Raw genomic sequence first — 13,234 nt, forward strand, 5'->3', positions numbered from 1 at the left:
GGAGGAGGCTCCCCCCCCCGTGAAAAGAAAAACCCCCAAGCAAACGAAAGATCAGAGAGAATGAAAGGAAACAAATGGAAAAAAAGACAACAGAGCCTCCAGAGAAGAGCAGATCAGAAAAAGCCAAACGACTTACCAAGAAAAGTTCTATAAGTCCAGAAGATGGAGAAGAAAAGAATCTCCCTTGCTCGTTAGACAAAACTTATTTGGACAAAGAGAATGAACATAGGGATTGTCAAAGTGGGGTTGGAGTTCGGAAATTCCAAAGTATGGATCTCAATTCAACCAGCAGTCCGGTACCCACAGGTAATGATGGAAGAGAGCCAGAAACAGAAAACCTCACAGACTCTCCAGATGATAGGTCCCGAGGTGAAGGCTCATCTAGTTTACATGCGTCTAGCTTTACACCTGGTACGTCTCCAACATCTCTATCCTCACTAGATGAAGACAGTGACAGTAGCAGTCCCAGCCGGATCCGTTCTGATGAGGGTAAACATCACAGAAAAGCCAGACACAGACAGCCGGGTCAAATGCTGCCAACTATTGAGGACTCTTCTGAGGAAGAAGAGTTACGTGAAGAAGAAGAACTTCTCAGAGAGCAGGAAAAACAGAAAAGTTCAGGCAAAAAATCGAAAAAGGACAAAGAAGAGATGCGAGGTCAGAGGAGGCGAGAGAGATCCAAAACTCCTCCAAGCAATCTGTCACCAATTGAAGACGCTTCACCAACAGAAGAACTGAGACAAGAAGCAGAAATGGAGGAGATTAGACGATCATCCTGCTCCGATTTCTCACCTAGCATTGAATCAGATTCTGAAGGGTTTGAAATCCATGCAGCAAAGATTGCAGCAGTTCAGAAAAACTATAACCTACCTACGTCTATATCTCTCCACTCCCCATCTGAGGATCAAACAACTAACAAAACAGAAAGAAAAGTCCTAAAATCTGCAGACGAAGCCTATGAGGAAATAATGTTGAGAGCCAAGTCCCCAACGGTTGAGATGGTTGAAAATCAACCAGAAAAAGAGTCTCTTTACGGGGGTATGCTCATTGAAGACTACGCCTATTCATCTCTAATTGACAATTCAGCAGCTGACTTAGAAGAGCCAGAGAAAATAACTGTTCCCACTCCTCCCAAAAAGCTAAGATCACCAGACGAAGTTTATGAAGACTTGATTAAAAAGAGGAAGGAATTTATGCAGTTGGAACAGGAATACCAAAATATGCAGCCCAAACAGAATCCCAATAATCCTGAGATTGTTCTGCAGCCAACTGAAAATATATACAGCAAAAGCAGCGAAGTGACATTAGGCAAAGATGGGAAACCACTGTTGGATGCTGAAGCAGCCTATGAAGAGCTAATGAAAAGAGTGCTCAGTCCAGGTGTAAGTCCAACCAATCAGGAGCCAATAGAAGTCACTGAATATAGACGGGCTCTGCATCCGATACCAGACTTAAAAGTCACACAATGCTCTTCAGGAGAAGTATCCTCTGATGATGAGAGTTTGGTTAAGAAGGAAGAGGAGGTAACTGCAGAACCAGACACTACATCAGCAAAAGATTCGGAGCCAGTGTTTTCAGCATCTCCTCCATCATCTACATCAACTCAATGCCCACAGACTACAATTATGTCCCAGGTTGAAGTTGTGGACCTTTCAAGTCCAGTTCAAAAAATTACACACCCTGTGATTGCAAGTGTATCACCCTTACCCACTGTCCCTCAGTATACACACAGTACTCCAAGTGTAGTGTCAACAGCGCCACCTGTGCCCCCCAAGCCAAACATGTGTCGGACAAATTCACAGGAAAAAAGCGATTTACCTGTTGCACCACCACTGCCTCCTCCAACACCACCAAAACCCACCGTTTTTCCCAGGAAAGCTCCAGTTCCTCTTCCACCTCAGGGATCAGCAACTCCAATTCGACCAGAGGCTATTGCTATGACAACAAACCAAGTAATATACCCAAGACAGGCAGTTACCCCAGTGTACAAACCTCACGTTCCTCCTCCAGTTCCCCCAAAACCATTAATTTCTGCTGGGGTCGGCGAGAGTCATAGATCAGGACATGTTGTCAAACCACCAATTGCACCAAAGCCTGGCTCACAGCCATCTTCACCTGCCCATGTCCCACACCCTTCTAGACCCACAGCACTTCCCGCTGGTTCTTCTGACATACCTCTGGATCTTTGTCCTTCTGCTGATAACAAACTAATTCATTCCTCGCCAAAGTCTCCTTCTTCTCCTAGGTATGCCAGCAGTCTCCGAGACACATATGTGGTGATCACCCTACCATCTCAGCCAAGCTCTCCAGTTGACAGTATCTTAACTCAAGCTCCCTCTGGTTCTGGACCAACATCCCCCTCACATCAAACCCAACCCCAAAATTTCTATCAACCACACCCCCAGCCTCAAAACCTGCCAAAGACAACTAGGGTTCCTTTGGCCTTTACACGAGTCACAGAATCTATCGAAAAGCAAGAGATATGTAGTCCAGAGAAACATGTATCAAGTTCTTGCCACATCATTCAGGCTGTATCTGCCTCAGCTCAACCACCTGTTGTCATGCCTAACCTCATTTCCCAGGTGGTCACCACAGAGGTTCAAAGGACCACTGTCTCTGTTGTGCAAGAAAGGACACCTCCACCAGAGCCAGCTCCAAGGGCAGATGGTTTACCAATCTCACTAGAGAAACCCAAGTTGCAGTTCCCTGCACAGAATGGACATGTGCTTCAACCTTCGGAGGTCGTAGACCTCAGGACAATGAAGGTGGACTCAGAATCAAACACAAATGGTGTAGACCTATCTGCTAGCCCAGACATAAAACGTCAGTCCGTTGTGGCAGATGTAAGTCGTCAGAGTAGTGCAGTTCAGTCACCTGTGGTAAACCTCAGTGCTGAGTCATCTACTGTCTCTATAGTGACTGACAGTATCACCATTGTGACTTGTTCTGCTACAATTCAGCGGTCTGACAATTTGGGCACTTTTCAAGCATCTTCAGCTCCCCTTCAGCTTACAAAAAATAAAGCCTTTGAGCCTGTTTCTCAAATCATCTATCGACCAATCGATTCCCAACCCTCCTCTAATCTAAGTACAGAGATCCCAGTTAATCTGTCTGTTGGATCAAGTACAGGTGTAGGAACTTTCCAAACAACACCTGTTAATATTCCATCCAGTTGTGTTGCAAGTTGTGCTGCCAATGGACTGACCACAGGTACAACCACAGTGGCTGGGGCTGTTGACCTTAGCACCACAAAACCTTTCAACACTCTGGTCTCAGTGGAAGGTTCGTCAGAAGTGGTCACAGCTATTATCATGGATGATGACGGCAAACCAGTTGATCTTACTGCAGGAAAAAGAGCTGTTTGCTGTGATGTTGTTTATAAGCTTCCTTTTGCCAGAAGTTGCACTTCTCAGCAGCCTACAACTCCTCTCCCAGAAGACCGCTTTGGATATCGAGACGACCACTACCAATACGATCGTTCACCCTATGGAATGAGAGGGTTTGGGGGAATCAAACCTTCCATGTCAGACACTAACCTGGCAGAAGTTGGCTTGTTTCTTTACAAGAGTAAGAACAGCTACAATTTTAGTGGCACCACCGATGGTGCAGTTGATCTGACCTCGACAAAGATTTCTGATGCAGGTCAGTGCAGTGACATTGCCGACCTGTCACTTAAATGTTACTTTGAACTGCCAACCCTCATTCATGGCTAATCTGGCAAACTTTTTTTCTTTTTCTTTTTTGCTTTTGGTTTTGTTAAGCATGGACAGTTTTTTTTTAATTTTTTTTATTTTATTCTTTTACCATTATACTTTTGCATGTAACCGCATGCTGTCACTGTACTATTTGTATATTCTTGTTTCTTTTATCAGTATTTTTTTTCCTTTTTCACATTTTTTTGACATTTTTTGGATAAGGCATGGCTTGCTTCAGCAATCAATTATTGAATTATTTGGACTCAACTGATATTTTTGACTCTTGACAGGTGAAGCTGTTGACTACTCCAAGAAAGGGGCTTACACAGGGATAACAATTCCACCTGGAGTTACAAGTGCTGCTGGTACGCTCTTTGGTACAAGCAGTGTCTTGAGGTCATCAAACGGGGTGGTCTATTCTTCGGTTGCTGCACCCATCCCATCTACATATGCTATTACCACCCAACCTGGGTCAATTTTTAGTACAACATACAATGCTTTATCAGGTATGCACACCAGTGATACCATGCCATCTCTGTCTAACCTCCAAAACCTGCCGCTAACGAGATCCCACAGTTTTCTGTCTACTATCTCAACTACTGCCGCAGCAGAACAAAGAGATGTCCCTCTTAATTTGGAGATCGCAAGAGCAGGTGTTCCTGCAGGGGATATTGTCTCCTTGACTACAAGATCTTTGTCCCTTGACACCTATACTGATGCATCCCTAGAGGCTATTGCCGCTTCGCTGGAGGCCCTGTCTTCACCAATGATTCCTGGGGATGGCCAGTTTCAGGTAGAGCGTGAGAGATTAGAAATGGAAAAACTTAAGCAACAACGACTTGCTGAGGAATTAGAGAGGGAGCGTCAGGAGATTCAGAGATTCCGAGAGCAAGAGCAGCTCTTGGTACAAAAAGAACTGGAGGAGCTGCAGGCCATGAAGCAGCAAATTCTGTCACAGCAAGAAGAAGAAAGACAAGCTCACTTGATGATGCAAAAAGAAACATACGCTCAGCAACAACAGCAACTTGAGCAAATTCAAAGACTCCAAGAGCAACTACGTTTACAGTTGGAGGAGCAAAAGTTCCATCAGATGTACCCAGGCCATGGACTCCAAGAAGCAGTTGTCTTAGGCCCTGATGGCACAGTTCTGTCGAGAAAAATCACAGACAGTGGATGCCAGACAGATGAGGAGGATGAGGCAGTGAGCAAAGCCTATACGGCAGGAAGGAAAAAGAAGGCTGTTAGAAAGAGTGGTGACAGGTGCGGGCAGACAGATGATGAGGATCAAGAGGAATGGGAATCTCAGAACAGAAATCGACAAAAATCACGCACCACCAGGGGCGACAGGGGAGGGCATTCAGATATGTCTCTTCAAGCGCATACAGAAATTTCTATACAAACAGATGCAGAAGGAAATATTAGAATGGACACAAGACTGGAGCTTTCTGACTCTGAAAGGACTTCACCAAAGAAAAAACTCAGTCCTTTAGAAATAGGCCAGTCTCCTAACCTTAAAGTAGATGCCTCTACACTTCAGGCTCCTCCCAAATCTCCAAAAGTGCTTTATTCTCCCATGTCTCCATGCATGTCCCCGAGCAAATCCCTGGAGTTTGTTTCATATGAAAAATCACTGAGTGATTCAAGCCCACAGAAACTTAGAGGAGGTGCAGATCCGTCAAAGCTTTCCCCAGGAAGTCCAAGGGGATCAAAAGGCATGCAGAGATCCCTGTCTGACCCAAAGCCTATGAGCCCAACAGGTGAAGAAAAAACAACATTGGGCACCCAGTGTGGTGACAGCTATACTGTAAGTACCGAAAGTATTGCTTCTTCTTTTTCAATTAGTTGGTCATTAAAATATTCAAGTCAATATTTGGCATGTAGCTATAGTATGTCTGGCCTGTGAACCACTGAAAAAAGTATGTACATGGAGAGATTATTTAAAATACCTTGACAAAAATGTCAAACTTGATATTTTAGCTGTAGTAAAATCAGAATTACTAACAATAGGAAAATATATTGTAGTAGATCGCTTTAGGCCTTTATGAGGAGTAAAAAGTAATTTTTAATGCTCCAGCAGTTCTCCACTGAGAAACTCATTCCAACAAAAATGATGGAAAAGAAGCAAAAAAATATTCAGGTGTAAAAGATATAGGCTTACGTTGAATACATATACTAAAGCTATAAATATACTAGTTGTTAAACTGTGTGGAGAATTCATGGACAGGCATAATCTTTTGATCATAATTTTTTTCCTCCAGGCTAAAGGCTCAGCTGGTACACCAACAGGGACTCAAAAGAAGGTCAAAAGAACCCTACCTAATCCACCATCAGAAGAGGAGAACACAACTAGTGGCCAGACGGCATATAGCACAGGATCTGCCCGCCGACGAATGTGCCGCAATTCCAACATGGCACGTGCCAAGATTCTTCAAGATATTGATCGTGAACTGGATATGGTGGAGCGTGAGTCGTCCAAGCTCCGGAAAAGACAGGCAGAACTGGACGAGGAGGAAAAAGAGATTGATGCAAAACTTAGGTATTTGGAGATGGGCATTAATCGCAGGAAAGATGCTCTGCTGAAAGAGCGGGAGAAGAGAGAAAGAGCCTATTTGCAGGGTGTTGCCGATGACAGAGACTACATGTCAGACAGTGAGGTTAGTAACATCAGAGAGACCAGAGGTGGACATGGCGGTGGTGAAGATGAGGATCTTGAAGGCCATGGTCTAGAACGTCCTAGAACAGCCCCTCAGGCTGATATGGACGACTTTGTGCCACCTCAAACCAAACATGAGTATGGAAAATACTCCCAGTATGAATATCCTCAGACCCAGTATCAGCAATCCCTGTACCAGACTCCTCAATCCTACCAATCTCATTCCATCTACTCGTCTGTGCCCTCACTTACTACTTCTCAACAGCAGAGTTACCATCAAATGCTCTTGTTGCAGCAGAAAGCTGCAAGACAAGCAGCCCTCCTCTCAGAACTGGACTCTACCAAATATGATGTAATCAGTCGGCAGCCTGACCCCACATCTTCTGCTTATTTGGGAGTTAAATATGATAAATATGGCAACCATCTTGACCTTAGAGCCTTGGAGGTTGGTAGTATAGCAGGGAGCCCTATGTCAGCTGTCTCTGATTCCTACTACACTGATGTTGACCATCACACACCTCGCAGTTATATTCTCCTGGAAGATGCTGCAGACCTGGCAAAGGGCCCTGCAGGTCTTTCTGCATCATACAGTCTGGCAGAAAGGGAGCTGGCCAAAGCAGAGAAGCTGCTTCGAAGAAGTGCTGCAGATCTAGGCTCCACTGACTACCTTGGATCCACCTCCAGGCTTCATACTTTTGGAAAGACCCCGGATGAAGAGGATACAATGGAGGAACCATATGAGCTAAAGCTTCTGAAGCAGCAGCTCAAACAAGAGTTCAGGAGAAGTACAGGTGGGACAGAAAGTTTAGAACAACTGTCAAGTCTGTCCCAACACTACTATTCCCCAAATACTGCCATAACCAGTTACTCCCAGAGACAATACCCGAAATCTGAAAAGTACAGTATCAGTCGACTTACTCTAGAGAAACAAGCGGCCAAACAACTCCCAGCATCCATGTTGTATCAAAAACACAAGACTCCCCTTTTAGACTCTAAACTATCCTCCAAGTACTCCTCTATTCCAGACAACAGAGGTCTGGAAACAGACTATACAAACTATCTAGGATCTACAAGTGCATCACCAAGATCCAGTAGACTTTTGCAGGACGAAATCACCTTTGGGCTCCGTAAGAACATCGCTGATCAGCAAAAGTATCTTGGGTCAACCTTGGGTGCCAACCTGGCTGGGTCACTTAATTTGGGCCAGAGCTTGGGATTGGACTCTGCTTATCCCAGTGGCAGTCGCTCCAGACCTTCATCCCGACCCACTTCTTGCTATGGTTTAGATTTGTCAATAAAAAGAGACCCTTCAAGCACTTCTTTGAGGCTTAAAGGAGATGGAGAATCTTCTGGAGATGGAACAAGCTACCAAACACCTTCCGGTCGCACCAAACCCACCAGCCTTCCTATTGTGCAAAGTGGACGAGGCCGAATACCGATTGTGGCCCAGAACTCAGAGGAAGAGAGTCCTTTAAGCCCAGTTGGGCAGCCTATGGGTATGGCTCGAGCTTCAGCAGGCCCTTTGCCACCTATTTCCGCTGATTCAAGGGACCAGTTTGGGTCCTGCCTGTCCCTGCAGGACTCACAACAACAGCAACATATCAGGGAAGAGCCTACGAGGGGTAGGGGTTATATGATTCTGGATGATCTTCAGGGCACCATGTCAGATAGTGAAGGTAAACACAGATTTGTAACGCTGTCACTCTTTTTTTATTTTATGATTCATCTTTGACTGTTTCTGTGTTGTCCTGTATGTGTATGTGACATTTTTATTTTTAATCCTTGTGTTGGTGTGTGTATCTTAATCACGCTCTTGTTTTTTTGTTTGATTCATTCTCTTATTTTAAGCCTGCATGCTTTGATGCTTTATATTTATTTGGAGGGCTTGGATATGCATGTCTATGTTTCAAATATTTCAAAACAAGCCTGTCACTCTTTTCAACATTATCTGTACTAACTGTAAAAAAATTCTAAATAACACTTTTAAATTTAGCTGTAGCTACAGTTATTATATAACAGGTTAATATAAGGTTATTATTTTTGCAAATCAATTACTTAAAAAGTGCCTCTCTTTGTAAAACTAACTTTTTTGTTGATAGTTCAATTTTAATGAACTAGTGCTAACATTACTATTCATCCTGGCAGTATATTGTTTCTATGAGCTACATAAGACATTACAATAATAGTCCTATTTTTACCACTCATGCTTACTGTAGTTGCTGAAAAGGATAATATTCAAGTAATCAATTTCACATTTGTGGTTGAAGATTTTGGGGTTTAGGATTAGTTATGTTACAATACTTATAAATAGATCTTTATGACATTTTATAAGTGAAAATAATTGAATAGAACTTAACTGTGATACATATTTACAAGAGTTTATGAAATAAATACAATCCTCAAATTGCATGGCTTCTTGTGAACACTTGCTTGTGTGTGTTGTGTGTCTTAATGGTGCATGGATTTATTTTTTTGTTGCTTCACTTTCTATGTTGTTCACGTTATATTTTGGTTCATGTTGTTCTTTGGAATACTCTATCAAGTAAAAAAAAAAATTCTCAATGTTTTATTTTTCATGACGTAAATCAGACAAAATGCCCATGATATTATTTCATTTCCTATAGAAAACAGTCAAAAAGAAGATCAAACTTATTTAAAAAGTATTTTCCTCAGTTGTTTATTGGGAGTTTTGTATTAGTATGAACTAAAAGTTATGAACTCCACATCAACATCATCCATCTCCTTTCATAACCATTGAAATGTCTTGGGTTAAAAAAAATCAGAATCTGGAGATGATTATCTTGCTTCATTTGTTTTTTGGCTCTAACATTACTACTTTTTAATTTAAAAAAAATGAAAATGTGGATCACATCAACATAAACTAATTTCCCTTGATTCCAGCCCTAAGTGGTTCCCTGATGGCTTTGAACAGAGGCGATGCAACAAATGGTAGAGTATTAGTTCAGTTCTTCAGTCACCAACTGCATTAGCCCACATATTAACCTTCACCACTTGCCAAATACAATATTTAATGTAAACTGTGACTAAATGTTGGGACTAAAAAAATTACAAATTTCAAAGAATACACATTATTCATAATTCAGAACCATCGTGGAAACACATTTATCTCCTCAACACCATTAACATAAGATGACAAGTGTTTAAAAAACCCAACATTTACATTCATGTCAAGGTACAACACTAACTAAAGACTGCTAAAAAATATACTAACACTGGTATTTCCATGTATTTTTTAAAAAAAATACTCTACTATGAAGTGTACTAAGAAAATCAACCTGTTTTAAAACCTTTTGCACTTTTATGGCTAACACTGGTTAATGTTAATGGCATGTTACATTTACTTTGTAGGTCAGTGGTGGTGGCTGATCTAAGAAACAGAGGAAGCTCATTTTAGTCCCGTTCTTTAAAAATATATTTTAACAAAACTTGGGGAAAAAAAACGGTAGGGAAAAACACTACAGACTAGAGCACTGTTTGACTGTAGACGTCACTCGAACTCCAAATATAACGCGCTCATAAAATGGTCCCGCCTCTTTAACTGTTTGTCCAATCAGCTTGTAGAAGCCCAACATCTGGTGACTGCAAATTAGCTTTTCCGTGATGGTGACGTTTTCAGTGTGATTTGTCCAATTGGCATCTGGTTCTACGGGGACTCCAGGTACTGCCTGTCAAAGGTGATTGAAACCGGTCTAAACTGGAATTATTGGTAATTATGCACCTGAGCTTCCTCGCTGTGTTAGAGCAGCCACCAGTGTTAGACATTTTGTTGACAGCTTCAACTAAGCGTTTGGTTTGTTTTTTCTAACGTGTTTGTGTCGTTGTGTCCCTGAAGCCTATCACCTCAGACGAGAGGAGACAGATTGGTTTGACAAACCTAGGGATGGACGTTCGGAGAACGGACAAGATAAGAGACAGGTGACACAGGAAACAGAAACTTTTTTTTTATTGTTTTGATTAAGTGTTTCCGTTGTTTTGGACATTCTCAAATTATAAAACTACAGTTAGTTTTTATGCCGGTGTCAAAATTTTAAGACATTTATAATTTAGCTATTCTTTTGATAGTTATTTTTAATATTCACAATAAATAGTTTATAATAAATAGTAATAAATTGTTCTGTTGTTTCAGTTATATGTTTTTGCGTTTTTTTTAACTTGTTTCGAACAGTTGACAGCAGTTACACGTATTTCTTAGCTACACTATTTTGAAGTGATAATGGTATTAAAGTTACTAATATATATAAAGAGCCATTTTTATACCAAGTTTATTTAGGAGCTCAATCACGGTAATCAATATTGAACATCACCCAAGAATCCATCTTTAACTGTCTTATCTTGCTGTTGTGTGTGAACTACAGGGAAAATTTCCACACTACCCCTTCCCTTACCTCAGGGTCAAACTGCAGAGAGATCCCAAAGACCGCAGCGTATCAGGTAAACAACCACCGTTTTATATTATTAATACATATAAAATCAATGGGATTGTAGAGCATGGTCAGTGCAGTGTTTACTTTTGTGTCTATTATTTATATTCAGCCCAAACTGTGTGAAATTGACCATTTAATGTCTCCTCTTGCCAGAATGTTCTATAACTCTACTCCTTCAGACTGAATGTAGGCAGACATTTCATTTTCCTGACCTGTCTTCTGACTTGGCTGTTGTCCATGCTCATCACTCATCAACCTCTCTGCTCAAAATGGCGTTGCCTACACATTCAGGATGATCTAATGCAGTTAATGAACACTGATTGAACTTGCTTTGTAAACGGCCTGGTTCCCTTTAGCTTCTTAATCATTTTGTTTTATTCAATGTTTTATGTGGGCACAATAAAAGATAATTTATTTCCTTTTTTTAATGTATTATGATAATCCCATTTAGTCATCTTTAGATTAGTAGATGAGTGAGTTTTAAAGAAGTCAAGTTACAACTTTAAGTCATTTTCTTTCTTGACGGTTTCTATTTAGGTGCTGCACAGTAGATTATTGAGTGGTTAATGTTTCATTTCGTCTTCAAATGTACAGGGAATGGTCTTGGAATCCGTGTGGTTGGAGGGAAAGATGTTCCTGGCAGTAATGGAGATATCGGAGCATATGTTGCCAAAGTTCTACCTGGTGGAGCTGCTGAACAAACAGGAAAGATTCTTGAAGGTAGGCGACCAGTGTCGTCCTTTGTGCACAGTGGGTGTTCGTTGATTTTCAAACCTGAACAAACAGGTACATACAAGTAATATTTTCTGTCAGCAATGGATTACATTTTAAAAATGGAGAAGAGTATTCATTGTATAGTATAGTTGGCTAATATTAGGCTTCATTTGTTTTATTCTATAAATTTTTAGTTAAAAATGTGTCATGACTTTTTTTTCAGGTAAATATTTAGCTGCTTTGGACTTTTTGCGTAATGATTCACTGACATTAACTGATTTTTTTTTCCTATCCATTAGCCTTCTGGCATAAATTCTAATCAAATGCTATTGTGATTGCTCTTTAAATGTTAGAAAATAATTCTTCCTGTTTTAAATGCAGCTGCATTACTGCCACCTACTGGCTCTACCAATGCAAAGTAACAGTATAAGAAAGCGCAAACAGACAGTAATCCTCACTGTTGTCTAGTGTCTTTTGGTCACATTTTAAATAGCCATTTAGTAATCCTCACTGTTGTCTAGCGTCTTTTGGTCACATTTTAAATAGCCATATACTTAATGGATTTTGTATAGTGCTATATTTTATGCTATGTTTTTTTATTTTTATGTCTATTTTCCTGTTAGAGAAAATGTCTTTACACTTATGGAAGCAAGTATTTGTTTCACATCCACTCACTTGGAGTGACTGTGGATTCCATTATAAATATTGGTTTGTCAGATCTCCCTAGTAGTTTTCTATCTTTTCTGCCTGGAACAGAGAATCTGTAGCAATTCTCTGCTGCACAAGTGAATTTGTTGTGTACAAATGGGGCTGCATCTGTGCCGTTGTCTGTGCTCCTACTGTGATAACAGCCAGACTGTGACCATCATCCACACTCAGTAGAATGGCTCAGCAGAGCACTTTGATTCAGCAGCAGCAGCAGCAGTAGGAAGGAACACAGTGTCTGACTGTGTGGGGTGAGAACTCAGAGGAAAAACACACAGTTTCAGCAGGCTGGGAGGCAAAAACATTGTCAGCAGTGTGGAGGATTTTTTTTTTTTTCTTTTTCCTTTTTTGTTTTGTCTGACGTTAAAGTTCCGTTGTCACAACAGCAACCAGTGTTCATGAATAATACCAAAACATAAGAATCTCAAGGTAAAATCTGCAAAACGACTCCTTCCCTGTCACTCAAATTCACAGCAAGGGAATTTCGCCAAAAACCTAAGACCCTCCTGATGAGCTGTTTCAACCTGTGTAAGTGTTGACAGACTGAGCTGGCGGTGGTTTTTGGAGTGTCTTTTTTTTTTTGGCAGCTGTTTGCGGTGCTTTGTGGATGCATTGAACTGTTATTTCTGCTCTTCTTTGGAGCCTAAAACCTGCAGTTTCTACTTCTCTTGGCTGTATTTTTTCTGACATTTTCTTCAGTTTGGGGTGCAATGTCAAAGCTTGTTTTTTCGCAAATGTTAAACTGTATTGTAGGTCTCTGGTCTGCATGAAATTGCTAAGTTAGGATAAGTTGAGCTCCTAGTGGTTTAGACTTTTCTGTGTTAATTAGTCAGAATTTAAAATTTTGTTCTTAGAAATAACTAATTATCAATTTTCAAACATTTAAATCAATGAAAGCAGAACATGAATGTCTAAGTTAGTTTTCTGACCTTTGACAAAAGAGTTTAAAGAAAATATACATTTTGATTAAAAAAAAATCAGCATGTATGAATATTTAAGGGCAAATTTCTTGTAATACTTCT

The 13,234-nt window shown here is 40.8% G+C and overlaps 1 protein-coding gene across 1 annotated transcript in view; it reads left to right on the forward strand.

The window, feature by feature from the left end:
• pcloa (piccolo presynaptic cytomatrix protein a) overlaps window positions 1-13,234 on the forward strand; it is a 49,951-nt gene that overhangs the window by 20,876 nt on the left and 15,841 nt on the right. Inside the window, exons 7-13 of the mRNA XM_017034417.2 lie at window positions 40-3,642; window positions 3,986-5,499; window positions 5,954-8,024; window positions 9,250-9,297; window positions 10,202-10,284; window positions 10,725-10,800; window positions 11,388-11,513. Coding sequence (XP_016889906.1) covers window positions 40-3,642; window positions 3,986-5,499; window positions 5,954-8,024; window positions 9,250-9,297; window positions 10,202-10,284; window positions 10,725-10,800; window positions 11,388-11,513 — 7,521 coding nt within the window. The remainder of the gene's footprint in view (window positions 1-39; window positions 3,643-3,985; window positions 5,500-5,953; window positions 8,025-9,249; window positions 9,298-10,201; window positions 10,285-10,724; window positions 10,801-11,387; window positions 11,514-13,234) is intronic.

The sequence above is a fragment of the Cynoglossus semilaevis genome, chromosome 8 (assembly GCF_000523025.1).
Source record: "Cynoglossus semilaevis isolate Cse_v1.0 chromosome 8, Cse_v1.0, whole genome shotgun sequence".
Taxonomy (NCBI): Eukaryota; Metazoa; Chordata; class Actinopteri; order Pleuronectiformes; family Cynoglossidae; genus Cynoglossus; species Cynoglossus semilaevis.